Source organism: Mizuhopecten yessoensis, unplaced genomic scaffold, assembly GCF_002113885.1.
Source record: "Mizuhopecten yessoensis strain PY_sf001 unplaced genomic scaffold, ASM211388v2 scaffold11139, whole genome shotgun sequence".
NCBI lineage: Eukaryota > Metazoa > Mollusca > Bivalvia > Pectinida > Pectinidae > Mizuhopecten > Mizuhopecten yessoensis.
In genome coordinates, this window is record NW_018408899.1 from 1683231 (window position 1) to 1697340 (window position 14110).

General features: G+C 33.8%; 2 protein-coding genes across 2 annotated transcripts; one reads left to right on the forward strand and one right to left on the reverse strand.

Annotated features, from left to right (window-relative positions):
- Positions 1-915: 915 nt before the first annotated feature.
- On the forward strand, positions 916-6051 carry LOC110466596. Its single transcript, XM_021523184.1, has 3 exons — positions 916-1320; positions 2422-2647; positions 3354-6051. The coding sequence occupies exons 1-3, from the start codon at positions 916-918 to the stop codon at positions 3848-3850; spliced, it is 1128 nt and encodes a 375-aa protein (XP_021378859.1). The 3' UTR covers positions 3851-6051.
- A 103-nt stretch (positions 6052-6154) lies between these two features.
- On the reverse strand, positions 6155-14108 carry LOC110466583 (cytochrome c-type heme lyase-like). The gene is made up of 6 exons (XM_021523169.1): positions 14007-14108; positions 12238-12549; positions 11577-11724; positions 10464-10584; positions 10021-10104; positions 6155-9339 (listed from the first exon to the last, which is right to left on the reverse strand). The coding sequence occupies exons 2-6, from the start codon at positions 12511-12513 to the stop codon at positions 9063-9065; spliced, it is 906 nt and encodes a 301-aa protein (XP_021378844.1). The 5' UTR covers positions 12514-12549; positions 14007-14108; the 3' UTR covers positions 6155-9062.
- Between the last annotated feature and the right edge of the window lie 2 nt (positions 14109-14110).

A 14110-nucleotide genomic window follows, 5' to 3' on the forward strand; every position in this document is an offset into this window, starting at 1 on the left:
TTAAGCATGTTAGTAGGTGTTGTAAGGTCATTGTTATTATTTACTATTACATAGAGAGAGGTATCATCTGCAAAGAGTTTTATATGAGAAGTTACATTATTAGTAATATCATTAATAAAAAGAAGAAAGAGGAAGGGACCAAACGTAAGTAAAACGACGGACACCTAATAAAACCCCACTAAAAAAACCCACTAAACTTTCAAATATCACATCCATCCGCTGCGTATATATATACCTTGTCTTTGTACAGACTGGTGCTCAGCGCGTTGGTATCACGGAACTATATTATATTGTTATCTAAGTCCGTGGTTGGTATAAAGCATATACACTGTACGTCTCTGCTCCAGACCACATGCCCCAATCAGAAGCTGAACGGCTTATACTTTCTTTTGTATCAATATGAATGCAGTGTCACTGGCATACATATATCTGTGACATGCTTTCAGATTTATTGATATTTTTTTTAAAGATTATGCCTACGTGGTATATTCATGTTTAAAAACCATTAGATCACATTTGTTGTTAGTAATAATTTTAAGTTAGTATCAATCTATGACAGAAGAGATGTAAAACTTAAGTAAAACAGCCTATAGGAATGTTGAGTTACTGAGTAAGGATTAACCAGAGACGTATATATTACCCCAGCCGGGGTAGAGGAGGCCGGGTATTAATACTAGTACTGACTTAAATAACGTGGTACTCCATTAGACAGAGACGCATTATAACTGACGTTTTTACGTCTTCCATCACACCTATTTTGTATTGTATTCACGATAAACTTGTAAATATAGGACACCAGACCTGTCTTAGTTTATTTTGCTGCATATCTTTAACTTGCATGTAGATTTCGGTGCTAATAAAACCGCACGTCCCAGTGAACTACACAGTGTTGTGAACCGGTCGGGCTTCCGTATTATGCTATGCAGTGTAGGAATCCCCTTTACTTCCGGTGGTTTCCCCAAAATTGTAACCAACCACGCCAAGCCACCTGTACTTCCTGTGAAACGCTTTGATGCTAACGAAATAAAAATGTTCCTATTAACCTTTTATCTATTTCTTTGTTTAATTTGCGTAAATGCACAACAGGGACAAGAGACTGATACGCCAGAATTTGCACCAGAAGAAAAATTCTTGGACATTTTACCCATAACTCAGGAGAACTTTACAGACGTTGTTTTGAACTGCAACGATCCATGGATTATCATTTTCCACGATGGTACTATGTCTATGGGATGGAAGAAGATGGCTGTTGGCACAAGGGGTGTGGTTTGGTTGGGGATGATCGACAAAACACTAAACCCTGAACTCCTTTCTGACATAGTAAGTAACATTGTTTACTTTCGTTTTAGCTTCATTTTCCATAGGATAACATTGAAATGGTCTAGATTCCGGTATTCTAAAACCACTAGCTAATATTGTACATACATGTACGAATTGTGACTAAAACTGACTCATTGTAAATATGGTGAGTAGATTTTTATTTAGAATTCAAGGAATGGGGAATAGCCTCATTATGAATAGCATGTAATATTCAGTTTATGTGAAGGATTGCTATTATCCACAAGAAGAAGTGTATGTGACCATACTTTGTACGTTGTAGAATATACCAGACTTTACCCTCGTATGAAGTTATAGTGCATATATGAGATTGGAATGTACGTTGCTATGTCGGTGTTACACTAGCAACGATGAGTATCAATTAAATACAAACAATAAGTAAATAAATACATAAATTTTCATATATCATTGCATATTCACTTACTTATTATTCTATTTATGTCATATATTCGTGGATGTATGCCCATCTAATGTTCTTTTACCAGGGTGACATACTTCCATACCAGGAAAAAACTCCTGAGTTTTTAGATGTTATGGCAAATGTTGTGAAAGTATTGCTGAGTTGCTATGTGGGTGCAAGTGTAGCAGACATTTTTTTTTAATATGTAAATATTCCTCTGCTAAGAGTCGGACCAGGCACCTTTGTTTTACTAGTCTTACACTCAACCAAATAAGCTAAAAAGAAATTCTCCCAAGCCGAGTCAGTGTAAGAAATGGCGCTAGTAAGTTACCAGAGTGGCATAAAAAAAGTGATCAATATTAATGAAAAGTCTCGGAACATCTAACCCCACCACCCGCAAATCATTCACAAGACTCTAATTAAGTAATGCTTTTCTCAATGGTTTAGTTCCATATTTAATGTATACCTGAAGACTTAAGGTGCTACTGCATTGGTATTTGAAGGACCAGATTGATCATCTGAGTAAAATGGAAATTAATTTTTACTCTGTACCTGGATAAACTTAATGGTATTGACAAGTGTGTGGAGTAAAGTATGTATATATACAATAGTACAGAACTGTAGTATATCTAGTAAATTTGCCAGAGTAAACTTTCTAAACTTTGAGTTTAAAATAATTTTAGAATTACAACCCAGCCAAAGATGGGGAGTCACGAGTGTATCCCTATGGAGGAACCCAGCATAAGAAAAAGAAATGGGTGTCTGCTAAAAATCCTAATGATGCTAAGATCGCTGCCATCAAGTCTCTGCCAGACCAGACTTTAAGGATGAAGGGCAAGGATATTCAAGACTTCCTTGTTGAGTGTTTTTCTTCATCACCTTCACGCTTCCCTATTGTACTACTTACAGGTTTGTATCACTTATAATCAAATCATATACATCTCCTGTTAGTGAGATGGACAAATCTTAACGCGGAACCAAATACATTCATTTATTGAATTCGGTTCCTTACCTGGAAGAAGAAGAAGGGCATGATTTTAATCTGAGGGTTTGATAATATAATAATCTTACTCAAAGTATTGAGATTTGCCTCTTTTACCCCAAAAGGAGTGCACAGTTTCTTTTCCTCTTATCCAGGAAGGATAGAGTGATTATTTTTTTCCATCATTGAAAAAGATTTTTACTAAAATATAAGGCTTTAAGGCTCAACTTGTTATATGAAGTGATGTCAATTGTTTTCATTGTGGCATCACAGAAATCGTCTTACCCTAGTGTGAGGGAGGACAAGGAAATCCCACACCACGAAAAACCTTGTATACATGTATGTGCATGTCCAGGGTATAAGAGAAAATAACATCTTTTCCTGTTGATATGATTTGAATTTGTGGGAGTATGAGAATGTACTCTAAAAAGACTATTTTACTCTGATTTACAGCAATTTAGTTTGTCTGAACAGAATCTGTCAAAATATTTACAGTACACTGCTAAATCAACATGATAATATAAAATTTCAAATTAAAATAAAATTTATCAGGCCTTGAGCTATGGCTCGCATCTAGCTACAGCTAGACCAGATATTATAGGGAAGTGATCTCTTTATTTTTGTTTGTTTCAGACACTCCAGATACCCCATCCTTGTTCAAAGCACTAGCAATAAGATTCAGAAAATATTACAATTTTGGGAGATTCGTAGATGCTACAATAGAGGATTTCAGATCTCTAGGACTAGGTCTTGAAGACGACACCTTTGAGCTTCCTGCCATCTTGGTTTTGGTCCCACAGAGACCTGGAATGATCGAAGAAATAGCATTCAATGCGGTAGAGTACCGCACCAATATCATGGGTGTTATAAACTACTCTAACGTCCTCCAGTTTTTGTTTGCTGTAAATAACAAATATCGATACTGGCTGCCAGGCAGTAACATGTCAAACCGTAGGGAAGTTGCTGAAATGGAAGATATTATTGAAATTGAAAACAGGAGATTTGACATTTTGTTTGAGGGGAAAAAAGCAAAAATCACTAAAAAAAAGGATGAGAATCAGGAAGAACAAATAATGTTTGCTAAAGAGCAACATGAAAAGATACAGAAAATGAGCAAGGAAGAACTATAGCTAACAGTATCAATGAACCAGTTTTATTGCTACTGTCTTTTAAGTATATAGTACACTACAATTAAACCTTGTCAATCATGGATCCTTTAATGTGAGAAACTTTTGGAATGGATTTCCCCAACAGTAATTGTTGATAAGGAAATTCATATTCTGGATCTGAAACACTTTTTTTTTTTCATGCGAAAACGATAACATTCCTTATATTAAATGATATTTAGTTTGGTAATTTTGTGCTGTACCAAAATTTCCGGTTACTTATTATAGACATGCAGGCTCATGAACAAACACATCATATACTTTACATAAACTTATTATTAATGCTCTTCATTGTCATTTTAAAGAGCAAACATTTTTCATATTATCAATAAACTGGGACTTTACAGGGAAAATTTTGCTAAGGTTTAACCTCTACGATTTTGGCCCTCCATAATGACAGCAAATTTATCCTGATGGCGGAATATTAATCCACAACAATCTGTTATTAGATATACAGGGCAAAATAAATGCTGGGCATATGGATTTTACCAGTAATGAGCAAAAGTTGACCAGTTGAAAATTTCCTAGTATTTTGTAATACACACAAAGTGGAATATTTTCATTTTGAATCAGTCTTTTATCTTGGTCAGTAGACCCATGTGGGAAATTTGGAAGGGTCATTATTTATATTACAGAGAATGGTTTGGTTGATGATTTATATTTACATATTTTACCCTTTTTCTTTGATATTTTATCTCTAAAATATCTAGAATCCTCAAACGTACAAATCAGAACAAGACCAACCCTATATATGGAGATCTGCCTATACGGAGAAGTCACTATACAAGTTCTCCAAAATCTTGTTACAAGTCCATGGTTTGTCTGGTAAAATGTTTGCGTTATGATGGATTTTTGCAATATATTGAAGAAGAATTGAAGGGAGATGCAATGGTTTAACGAAATAGAGAGATCTGATTTTACTATTCATTTGTTTTTCCCTCAAAGTCTGTCTGTGATACGCAATATATGTAAATGTAAATCATATTTTTAAAATTTTGTAAGTCATATATATATACATTGTTTGTGCATATCCAGAACTAACTTTCAATTGAAATGCTAAAAAAATGATTATTCATCACAGAAGTTGTCTTTAACGGATGTTTTATTTTGAAATAGAAAGTCTGACATTCACCATTCATAAAAACATTTTGATCTCATAATTTGATTTACCCTGGTGTGTATCCAGATTTTCATCACAGAGAGTGGGACACCTATAAATGTACTCCTTACTACTGTATTAAAATAATAACACATGTATCACAATAGTTTTCACTTTCTAAGAATATGGACAACCTTCATCTTCATATTTGAAATATGTATAACTATCTGAATTTTGTTATTTCCCATTTGGGCATGCTGACATGGCCTTGTACACTTTGCTGGTACATCTCACCAGGTGCAATCTGATTAAAAACCATATCTGATCTTTGCTGTTCTGTAGATATCTTTTACATATCATGAAAATTAGTAAATGGTCACATACTTAAGACAGATTATATTTTTTATACAAATTGAATTGTCATAATATGTTTTTATAATTTTTTAATTTAATATGGAATACTCTACATGTGATTTTTTTACTTCACCTTAGAGGGAAATACTATGTCGGCGTAGTTGTTGCCGTTCAAATTTTTCAATATTGTGTTAAATTTAAAAATCATGATAGGTTAACACCTATTAGACATAATCACAAATACTTAGAGAAGCTATAATGTTTTATACAGCTTTTTTAAAATACATTTTCAAATTGTTAGCCGATTTATAACAATAATTCTGAAATAAATCAAATTTTGTACACATGCATTGTTTAGTTTTTATTCTAGCCACAACACATGTATGTACCAATACTTTCTGTGTTATCAGTGTTCAGAATAACCAATTAGGGCTGCTAGCATCAAGGTATGTTCTATATATAGTCAAGTAGCAATTTGTATATCAACTTCTGCAAATGTGTTAAAAATTTGAAGATTCTGCTACACTACACTGCTTTGCCAGTTCTTTAGTTCAATAACACACTTGCTGACTCTGCTACAGTGATAGTCTGGTTTATAGGTTAATTACACACTATAACTTTATTATAGCTGTGATAATCTGGTTTTTAGGTAATGATCCTACACGCTTGGTGATTCTGCAAAAGTGGTAAGTTAGTTTTTAGGTTGTTTTATTTTTTACACACTTGATGATTCTGCTATATTGTTAAGTTTAGATCAATTACATGCTTGATGACTCTTCTAAACTATTAAGCCAGTTTTGAGATCAATGAAACTGGATGATTCTGCTATAGCGTTAAGTGTTTTTTTTTTTTGGTCAATCACATTCTTGATGATTCTGCTATAACAGATAGCTGTTTTCTAGGTAAATTACACCCTGGATGATTCTACTGCAACGCTGATAAGCCAGCTTTTAGGTCAGTAACACTGGAAGATTCTGCTATAACAGTTAGCTGTTTGCTAGGGAAATTACACCCTGGATGATTCTACTGCTACGCTGATAAGCCAGCTTTTAGGTCAATAACATTGGAAGATTCTGCTATAACAGTTAGCTGTTTGCTAGGTAAATTACACCCTGGATGATTCTACTGCTACGCTGATAAGCCAGCTTTTAGGTCAGTAACACTGGAAGATTCTGCTATAACAGTTAGCTGTTTGCTAGGTAAATTACACCCTGGATGATTCTACTGCTACGCTGATAAGCCAGCTTTAAGGTCAATTACAAAATGTACACACTGGATGATACTGTTATAGTGGTTAGATAGTTTCCAGGTCAGTTGCATGATGAACCAAGTATACAGGAACAGTCACTGTACATCCAAACTTTCAGGCTTAGCTTTCATCAGGGATAAAAAAAATATATCTAATTATAGATTGTATGTAATGTCAGTACTTCAATTCAGTCCTCGTATCTTGTAGAGTTACTGCAATTATTCACGGTACACTGTGGAAAAAAATATCATTTAAACTTGTGTCTTGTACAGTGTATCAATACGAAAACTTGGATGTAGAGTGTCTGTTGCTATTTATTTTGTTATGTTCCCTCGAGGAACTTTGTGATAGACATGTATACAAATATGCAGTGCTTGTACAGATCACGTAAAACCAAATAAAAGGCTTTGTCAAGGCCCTTGTTTACACTTTCAAGCGATTGGGGACTCTTTAACATGGCATGCTTTAAGTCTCCTTAACCTGAACAACATTGTTCATGTGACATCTGTTACCTATAGAAAACATGACCTAAAACTTAAAGAGTGATCTACCTGCCGGTAGACATTCATAAGCTTCATATTACCACCAAAGTCAGTAACTTTTCAATTATCGTGGTTTTCACTATCAAATACACAAATCTTGGAAAACATCAATTTTTAAGGAAGATGACATCTATGTATACTTTTAAAGGGTTGTCTTTGCAAACGGAAAGGATCCTTCTTATGCCTATGAGCTATGGTGGAAATTTACTATACACCACTGTACAAGACAAAGGTCAAGAATATTTTTGATTTTAGTGAACCAAAAATAATTCCAGCAACATGCATATGTTACCATCTACAAGACACAAGAGGACTAAATTAAAGTACTAATATCACATCAAATCCAGAATTGGGTTAACTTATGAAAGTTTTCTGAAAAACAATATTGAAAAAGCAAGATGAAATAACCTAGTATTTGGCTAAAAGCATAGGCAAGATTTTCTACAATATGCTTCAAATACCTGGATATTTTTCAGTTAGTGACATTATTTACGACAATATCAAATTCAGTTGAATATCTATTGACACTCGTGGAATTTTTTACTGTCATTGTTCATATGGAGTATCAATTTATATTATCCTGAAGAATTTTGTGACAAGATTATAAAAAAATTATATTTCACCAAATTGTCCCTTTAAGGGTGTTATTTGACTGAATAGCCCCTTTAATGCTTTGAAATGGACAAAGAAAAAGAAGTTTTGTTGATTCAACTTACATTCCTTTTATTTTACACCCATGGACATAATTGTTTTTTCAATCTCATATATATATATGGTTGTGAAATAAGAATACTGTTATTTTTTTAACTACTGGCCTTGTTTCACACTAGAAAATGAAAACAGAATAAGCACAGGTATATAATATTAACTTTGAACTCTGTGATACAGTAAAGCCAGTTCACTACAAACAAACAATACAAAATCATGCATTTGACAAGAGTCATTTTATGGTCGTTGGCATTGAATTATCTCAAAAACACTAAACAATTTCCTAGCTTCCATTAAGTTCATCAAAACCTTGTTTTACTGCATTTAGGTTCCCTGTGATTTGCTGAAAACCAGTTTTACTGTCCTTCAGTTGTTAAGTTTTGATGCCATAGATAATACCCAATTGGGTTATCCATTCATCCATGAAGTTTTGGATTGTGTGTGCTTGCAATTAAAAGCTATGGTCATTTGGACATGCCAGGTTTTGGCAGTGAAAAGAAAGAAACCGAGAGTGTATGTACCTTATGACTGCCCTATGTAGGCCTCAAACCTGCGAACCAGTGGTGGAGGCCTAGTGATAATAGATATTCAGTGGTCTTAACCACTTGCCCACTTCTTCCCATAAAGAGAAGAATAGGATTTTACTCTAATCTATTGTTTGGACCAAATTTGAAATCCTTTAACCTGTTATGAAGGTGAAGGATATTGAAAAAATGTATCTATATTTCCACTTTAATGCCCTGCACCTCTGCTCCCAAGTGGGAAGGGGTTTGGAAAGGCCTCATCCTCTGTATATACAAGTTGAATTTCCTTTGCCAAACATCATTTCAGTTGTTCTTGACTTAAAAACTTGTCAGTTGTTCTTGACAAGATGTGGTTAAGGTTTAAAGGAAAAGTTTATGTCAATGGGACAACGGAAGCCACTTCACAGCATATTATGTAGCACAATTGCAAACTCACTTGGTGTTTGGACTCTGTGAGCTAAAAACACAGAGTGTCTGAGACCTAGAAAAGTGTTGTTTTAAAGGTCTTAAATTAGAAATCTCATTCAAAAGCTTAACAACTCTTCACGTTATATAATAAAGAAAATGTCATTACCAGTCAACATACATTTTCAAAATGTTTTGAAACCCTGAATTTGTCTAAAAAGTACTGATGGGTGTTGAGCTAACACAATTTTAGACTTTGCAATAAATTAACCACACACTGTCTTTAGTTATCATCTCATGAATTTTTCTCGGTTGCTGAATCAGATTTTGCATTGTCTGAAGAAGGAGATGATCCAGAGAACCAATCCATCATTGCGAATCCTTGTCTCATGAAGAACACATGGGTCCTGTCATAAAATGCACCAAATGAGTCATAAGCAGGTCGAACATCCAAAATTGAAAATCGGAAGTTTTTATCTACTTCTCCACCATCGTAATAGTCAATAATATAGCGTACATCCTTGCCACACCTATCCACAATCCAGTCGTGGCGATCGAATGGTAACTCGTATCTAGTGGACATAAACAAAACAGAAATCACACACTCATGATAATAGAGGATTGACATTTTATTTTACAAATGTACATGCATTCGAGAATTGCTTCAAATTTCATCATTAACCTTTCCCATTTCATTATCAATCAATGATCAGTTAGTGATAGTGAAAAAATTGATCCTAAAGTGACAGGGAAAGAAACAGGGATGTATTACAAAAATGGATAAAATGCATATGATTTTGTTTTAATTACCTTATAAAAACATCATTCAATGCTCTTTAGGACAAAAATGATAAGCAAAATTATTAATCAGATCAATTTTCAAGTCTTCTCCATATCTCAATATTATTAATTCTGTTTGAAACAAGCTTTTCTATTGGTTTATTTTTTTATGTAATCAGCTCATAACATAAAAAAACTGACTAAGGGAACAACTTTTGGGCGAAAGAACTGTAACAAGCATTTTGTTTGGATGATGGAAATAGTGTCATTATGACGTCAGCATATTAGAATTAAATTTTAAGTATTTATAAACTTGAATGATTTTTTTGTAATTGAGCCATTACATAAAAAGGAGCATATCAAGGATAATTTTGAATCATGACAGGCAATTTTTTTTCTTTTTATTGGTAAGAGGTGTATAATGTTCGAGTTACTTTTGATTTTATTTCACTTTCTGATTAAGTTATTCTTACCCCATCCAACTCCTTATTCTAGCCCTTGGAGAGAAGTCTTTGGCCTTGCCTCCAAATTTCTTCAATGCTGGTGTAGTGCACTCTCTATCAGAAAAGAAACAAGTCACTGGTGATTTTTTTAACAAAATTATATAATTACAAAGTTCTGAAGTCAATCTTGAAAAAATAAATCCTTAGTTTACCTGATAAAAATACATTTTGGTAGAGATAATCAAATACTTCAGAGATAAACAACAACAAAATAATGTAACTTTTCTTTATTTAAATCAATATAAGGTTTTAAAATGAATGTGAATGATTGTCCTCAAGAAAACATAGATCAATGATTTTCAAATTTCAATAATATCTAAATGACTGGAAATATTATCCATTCTTCAACAATCCTTCTTTTTATTTAATTCTAATTCATTGATTCTGTTACAAATAATAAAATCACATCTTACTTTGCATGGAGAGCCTCCCATTTAAGGACCTCATTCCAGCCTTGTTCATTATTGGCATTGTGAATTTTTATAATGTCAGTCATATCTTTGGCTTCCAGGTCATCTTCCTTCCACCTCCAACCTAGTATAATATTCAAGTAATTATATAAATCTGAATACTTTTCAAGTTTATAATAAAACATTTGTTTAAAAAAAGATAAGACAAAAAGGTACCAGCAAGTTTTAAAATGCTGGTAACATGTATATATGCCAAATGGCACAGGAAAGAGAATAATTGTCCTCCTTTAATTTTAAATATATTGGGTGGTGCATGTAAAACCAAACCCTATTTCCAGTGACTTAACTGCCAACTAAATGAAACTTGTGACAGAAAATAGGTATTAGGGCTAAGCATACCCCCCGCCCCTTATGGATTCATGGTGAAATTTTAATTTTAGTAACAGTCACCATGACATCTGATGCTCATACCCAAATTTGAATATGCCCAAGGTATGTGAAAAGTTAACTTATATGTAAATTAAATCAAAATCTTTCAATAAATATGGTTGCTAGAGAGACAACAAGGAATGTGAAGAACTGATGAGACTCAAACAGAATACTGCCTATCTTACATAGCTGGGGGGATAAAAGAAATAGCGTTAAGGAAACACTGAGCAGAGTAAGGAGTGCACACCCTAGTCAGGTGGGCATGGCAGACACAGGCTTCCCAGCAATGCCAAAGTAGCATGGATATCCCCTGTTTGTATTGTCTTTTTGTGATACTCTATACAAGAGAGCTTTCCGTGAAAATCTGTGGAAATCTTGATGACAGAAGATGACTTTCAATCACTTTCGAACTTTAAATAATAGACAAATAATAGACAATATTAATAAATTCATAAAATATTTTAGCAGTTTGAAAAAACAAATCTATGATATTATGACATTTTGTTTGTTTTGTAATGTTTGGTTCCATAGTGTATAACATACCAGGTAAAATATTTATCATGTACATATATCATCTGTGAGTTCAAGATTCCTAATTCTTTATTTTGTTGCTACCCTTTTTTTCTCTCTCACAAGGATGTATTTATAACTACATATATTTACAATTAAATAAATATGAACCCAAACCTTTTCTCAACATAGCATTCCAAAACATCTGCTCTGATGGGTAAACCCAGTTGTCTTTCGTGCCTGCCTTAGGAATGCCAGAAATGATTCTGTCCTTTTCTAATGGAAATGGTTGATCTGGTGCAGGGCGCTGGTTTGGTGGTGGCATCTGTTCAAATAAAAATCACAAGTTATTTTCATATTAACAAGACAAAATATAAAATTCTGCAATAATGAATTTGTAGTTTCAAGATTACCCGGTCTTAGTGTTACTAACTTGGTATGGAAAGTTCATTGTACCTTGTACTATCCAACAAGTCTATGTGCTCATAGGGTCCAAACTGCACTAGGAGCAATAACTAGCTGCTATTATGGCTTTAATTTAACAAGGCATGTTACATTGAATGTTCTTATCCACCAAGGGACCTTCAAATGCTGGGAAGTACTGGTAACCCTTAACCCCTGAAGACACATTGAACTCTTCCAATTAAAAGGTTGGAATAGTTCATTATGAATTTTCAGGGGTGAATGAGTTAAAAAGATTTGCATCCTTAAAAGAGGGGACATCAACTCTCAAAAGTTACATGCAAATTATATAGATCTATCAGTTACATTTTTAAGCCACATTTGTAGTAAAACATATTGCAGCATTGCAAAAAAAGTGCAAGAATTTTCCAGTTACCATATTAGCTGGATCAATGTCATTAGGTGGTGTCTTCTGACCATCAGCAGCTCCTTGATGCATAGGACACTCGCTAGGGTAACTCTGTGGCGCGGTTTGTGGTTTACTGTTTGCTTGTTGCATAGGACATTCACTAGGATAATTCTGTGGTGCCACATTGTTAGCATTCATGTCTTTCTCCTTAGCATCCTTGTTATGCATTGGACATTCTGCTGGTGGAGAAGCTGGGTTCTGTGGTACCTTTGGTGCAACTGGAGTTGAGTTACTTCCTCCCATGGTGACATATATTATTTACCCGTCAACTGCAATATCCTATGAAACAGAAAAGAATACACATTTAACATTATGAATTACCACACCCATTTAATACTTTATATAAAACAACATAGGGGTATGACTCCTGACTAGTTATTTTTACACATGAATAAAAGTATTCCTACAATGACAGTCATGAATTTATAAAGTAGATATAAAAGGCATACAAATCAGCATTTTACATTAAGCATTATATATTTATATGGGAGCCTAGAATGCAGACGTAAATAGGTGAATTTAGCCAGTTTTTTTTAAAATTTCATGGTAGCAGAAGGTAAGCTATTCAACAACCCTCCACTCCAAAGAACATGTTTACACTAAATTACACCAAAATTTTGTACTGCGACCTGTATCATACAGATACCAAAACTGGACCCTCTGCAGAAGACTAGTTAGTTTGTCAGAATGGAGATATACCACAGAGCAGGGCATTACCATAGTCCAACCAAGATGTAACAAGTGGATGTAACCAAGTCTTGCATGCATCAGAAGTTGCAAACTTATGTCCAACAAAAATACATACCCACAGAAGTTGGTATAGGGTCCTGTATGTCTTTGAGGTTGAAGATTTTGTTTAAGGAGGGACACACGTTTCATTATTATTACATGGGTTCAATATTAATTTACCCCTTTTTTCAATAAATTTAGTTTGTTCATAACTTGATTCTTCATTAAGTTACAGTAAATATATTGTTTGAATGTTGCATACATTTCTTCAGAATAACTATTCAGGTTGACAGTTGAACTGATATAAATTTAATGCACATACTATAGTATGAACAACATTGAAAAATGAGGACATTTTCATGAACATTATGTTATTATTAAACACCTGCAAGTCTATCAGTATTTGTTTAATTTTGTGTATGATATTCTATTATTTTCTTTCTGAACACAGATCACAAGTTTAACTCCAGTTGACCCGTTCCTTTTCCAGCAATTTTCTCTCTCTTATTTTCATAAACTGAAGTGTGCAAGCCATACAGCTGTTAACTCAATACAAAGTTAAGTAACTTTAAGACGAATATGAACTTTCGCTGTAATATACATCGTTGTAAGCTTTTTTTTTTATATACATCGTTGTAAGTTTTTTTAGCTTTTTTTATGTTGCGTAAGGAATTTATTTCACTTATTCTGCATTCAATGGGAGGTAACTCCAACATTTATAATGAAAATCATCGTCCACTCATCATTGTATACATACTTATTATACTGATCGACACTTATATTTCTTCTAATAATAATTGACAAGTTAAATAATCAATTTACACCGGACGCGCGTATTTTGACGATAGCACCTGAAGTTGATGAAACAGTTCTCTCGTGAGGTTGACACTAGACCGGTGCGTTTTTTACTCGGATATTTGGTGATATCAAGACAAAAAAATCGTTAAAATGTGTCGTATATTGTTAAACTTCCTTTGTCATTAAAAAAGTAGAAGAAAATAGCTTACGTATTGATTCCTATAACCGAGTCGTCATCATGCTCCTTCAGTTGACTTTGGTTTCGCAATGTGCTGTTTCAAACTTCCGCTGTTACAAAAGTATGCGCGTGGAT